Below are 3,837 nucleotides of genomic sequence, written 5' to 3'. Positions count from 1 at the left end.
ACAGAACAGATGTGCGTTGTTTAATTGATGCACTAAAAAAAATACCTTACTGTAACGTGAGATGTAGCGAGATACATTTATTTAGTTAATCACAGTTGATCACAGCAGTGGCAGAGATTTGCAGTCTATTGAGTGCACTTTTTCTAATTATTTTCTGATTGTACTTTCTGTGTCATAGTCCTAACAGTTATTTGGTCCGATTAGGGACATGTTGGAAATGTTTCCATAGGTCACTCATGGGTTTCAGTAATGATCCCAAAATGATATCAGTTCTTTATTCATTAACTAATCGGAAGGTCCTAAGATGCATTCCCACTAGGTGACAGTAAAATCAGCTATTCAATTCAACACTTACCAGTAAAAACAAATGCCAACGTATTTGTGTTTAACCATCTCGCTTTATTTGACATTGAGCATTAATCTAATGCATATACATTTGAAAAAACCCCATTAAAAAAAACAAAACAGATGCATTGTTTCATTGATGCACTAAAAAAAGACCTTACTGTGAAGGGAGATGTAGCGAGATACATTGTTTTTGTTTTTTCATTGCAGGTGTTTACCTCCACGTCCTGGCTGACACATTGGGCAGCGTGGGCGTCATCATCTCCACCATCCTCATCCGTCAGTTCGGCTGGTTGATCGCGGACCCAATCTGCTCGCTCTTCATCGCCGTGCTCATCTTCCTCAGCGTCATCCCTCTGCTGAAGGACGCCTGCGAGGTGCTTCTTCTGAGAATCCCCCAAGAGAATGAGAAGGAGCTGACCAGTGCGCTGGAGAAGGTGAGGAAACACTCATGATGAGGACTAAGTTATCTCAGTTTTCTTTCACAGATAGTGGTTTCACTGCACATCAGAATAACTGTATGTTAAATAGGGGAGTGTGCAGATTTTGGGGGCAAATCTGTTATCTATCTATATCAGAGGTGTCAAACTCAAATACACAGAGGGCCAAAATAAAATATCGGTACTAGTGGAGGGCCGGACTGGTTTAATGTTTATTGCATAACTTATTGAAATGAACTTATTGCACATATTAAACCTGGAACTAGCAAAGCTTAAATTATTGCCTATAAAAACAACATGAAACATTAAATAATCATTTGCATTCATTTCTTATGGCTCTATCTGCAGAGTCATTTCTTATGATTACATTTTTCCACAGGCCAACAACAGCTTCAAAAAAACTATTTCCCACAAAGAAAAAACAAACATGCCCTGTTGTCTCAAGAAGGAAAGTGCAGAAGGAAACATCCATTAAACTCAGTGTGCTGCTCTGTGATGCTAGTTCAGATACTTGGCATCTCATCTTGGGTGCAAGTTCATCAATGTTTGGGCTCAGGCTCTGAGCTGAGGAGACCCTCAGGATTGAGTGAAGGTGTGCGTGCAATATACCGGCGGGCCAGATCTAATAGTAATTAGAAATTATCCTGCGGGCCGAAATGAAATCCACCAAGGGCCTGATTTAGCCCCTGGGCCTTGAGTTTGACACATGTGATCTATATTATTAAAGGAGTTGACTTCTTAGGATTGTTAACTAACCTGATGTGGTTGAATTCATTTGGCTTAGCAAACTTTAGCCATTACATTTGAACGTAAAGTTAGATGTTATTTCCATAAAGGTTATTCCTATTCTTATTGTAATGGTGTTAGCACTCTTACTAGCATTACCATAATGTCAACAATTTAGCTCCTGGATCAAAGTATGAACTAACTTCACGTTATCCTCAGCCACCAATGGTTCAATTGTAATTGAGCTAATATAATTAGCATAGTATTAGGATTGCTTTTGGATTTGTCTCAGAACATGGGACTAACTTATCAGACAACAGTGAAGACTTTAAGTTAAATAGACCGTTTGTACGTGATCTACATTTTCCATTTCTCTGAAACAAATGACTATTTCCTGACATAAATGACAGACTTGCATTGAGATTCAAGAAAGTACTTGAGCATTATCAAATGCCTTGGCAAAAGTGAATATGTTTCCAGCCCCTCAGCAGTTTCCCTGGTGTTAATTTCCCTGGTTGTTTTTTCAGATCGAGAAGATAGAAGGAGTGTTGTCGTACAGAGACGCTCATTTCTGGAGGCACTCGGCCAACATGGTGGCGGGGACCATCCACCTGCAGATCATGGCAGACGTGGTGGAGCAGAGGATCGTTCAGCAGGTCGGTACAAACTGTAGAATCACGTCATGGCCTTAGGCAGATCGCTAAGAAATGATTTGTAATTTTCATGATGGGAATTTATAATAATTCACAGAGGTGGGGACTCGAGTCACATGACTTGACTCGAGTCGCATATTTTTTGACTTGAGACTTGCTTGACTAACATTGATAAAAGACTTGACTTGACTTTGACTTGGTATGCATGACTTGAGACTTGACTTAAGCTTGAGATAGATGACTTGAAAGGACTTGACTGTTTAAAATTAAATATTTGTTTTTGTAGTGAGATATTACGTTTAGTTTTTTCGAAAAACGTGATTGGGTGATTATAGCGCCATGCGCGCAAACCTGGCAACCCACTAGAAGGCAGGAGGGTCAGTTAACATGGCAGCGGCTAGCATTACTCCAAAAATAGTCAAGTTTGGGTTCAAGGATTATGTTGTCGATGACGGTAATAACTTATAAGAAGAGAACAGCGGTATGCAGGGTCTGCAGCATAAAGATCAGTGACCACTGTCTTTTAACTGATGCGGAAACTGGGCTTATTCATCAGAATTTTGTATGACTTGACTTGCTTGACCTGAGCAATGACTTGACTTGCTTGACTCTCACCACAGTGACTTGGGACTTGCTCATGACTTGCATATGTAGGACTTACTCCCACCTCTGATAATTCAATATATATATATATATGTTTCCTAACTACAACATTTTCTCAGACAGAAGGGTGTCGCCTTGACCACTGTCAGGCAATTATCATATGGATGTTAGGGTTGTAGTTAACATGCGATACTTCCCCTTCTGTCTGCCCCCCACGGCTATAATGTAAATGACCGAGCTGAATGAATACTCTTCCTGTGTCTCTTCCCTGTATAAAGTCATTGCGTTTCTGTGTAACTTGGTCAGATTTCTTAAGCACGCAGGTTATCTGTCCTTCCAGCTGGAAATAAGATTGATTCTGTTAAATGCTATAACTCTTTATTAAATAACACAACTTTGGTTTAAGCTTGTATGTTCTTTTCTTACCAGAAGGGGATTAAGTGTGGAATTTCCCCCACAATTGTCAGTTCTGATAGCTCTGTGTCTGTGTGATTGGCAGGTGACTGCCATTTTGAAAGACGCCGGGGTGAACAATCTGTCGGTGCAGGTGGAGAAGGAGGCGTACTTCCAGCACATGTCGGGACTCAGCTCGGGATTTCACGAAGTTCTTGCGATGACGCAGCAGATGGAGTCCATTAAATACCTGAACGATGGGACACTTATAATGTAACGCAAATATTTTGGACCAAATGAAACTTTTTCGGATTCACTGTTTTTTATTGAGATGTACAGTAAATGTATGAATGTGGTTTGAATAAATCTGAATATATTGGCTTGCTGCATATTATCCCTTACCAATCAGTGAAAAAGCAAACTTTGCTTCATCTGCAATTTAAACCAACGTTGAACTAACACTAGCTTTTTTTTCTTTTTCTGTTATCTCTGTCGGATATCTGTCCACAGCTACTCTCAGAAAGAATCAATCAATCAATCGAAGTACTTACAATAAAAACATATTTATATAAACAATTGAAGTATAAATGTGCAATACAAGTCCTTGTAGCCCCAGGGACACAGTGTCTAAAGCACAGGAACAAGACAGGATGTCCTCCACAGCACAGAAACCCTCC

At 40.0% G+C, this 3,837-nt stretch overlaps 1 protein-coding gene across 1 annotated transcript; it reads left to right on the top strand.

Moving 5' to 3' along the window:
* Window positions 1–513: 513 nt before the first annotated feature.
* LOC104953312 (zinc transporter 5-like) lies at window positions 514–3,547 on the top strand (the record flags this gene model as incomplete). Its single annotated transcript, XM_010780229.1, has 3 exons — window positions 514–782; window positions 2,039–2,167; window positions 3,267–3,547. Coding segments are annotated over 3 exons (569 nt in total), but the record flags the coding sequence as incomplete, so codon positions are not given.
* Window positions 3,548–3,837: the final 290 nt, after the last annotated feature.

Source organism: Notothenia coriiceps, unplaced genomic scaffold (genome assembly GCF_000735185.1).
Source record: "Notothenia coriiceps isolate Sejong01 unplaced genomic scaffold, NC01 NC01_scaffold00021508, whole genome shotgun sequence".
In the NCBI taxonomy this organism is placed as follows: domain Eukaryota; kingdom Metazoa; phylum Chordata; class Actinopteri; order Perciformes; family Nototheniidae; genus Notothenia; species Notothenia coriiceps.
This window is presented reverse-complemented; position numbering and strand designations above follow the sequence as displayed.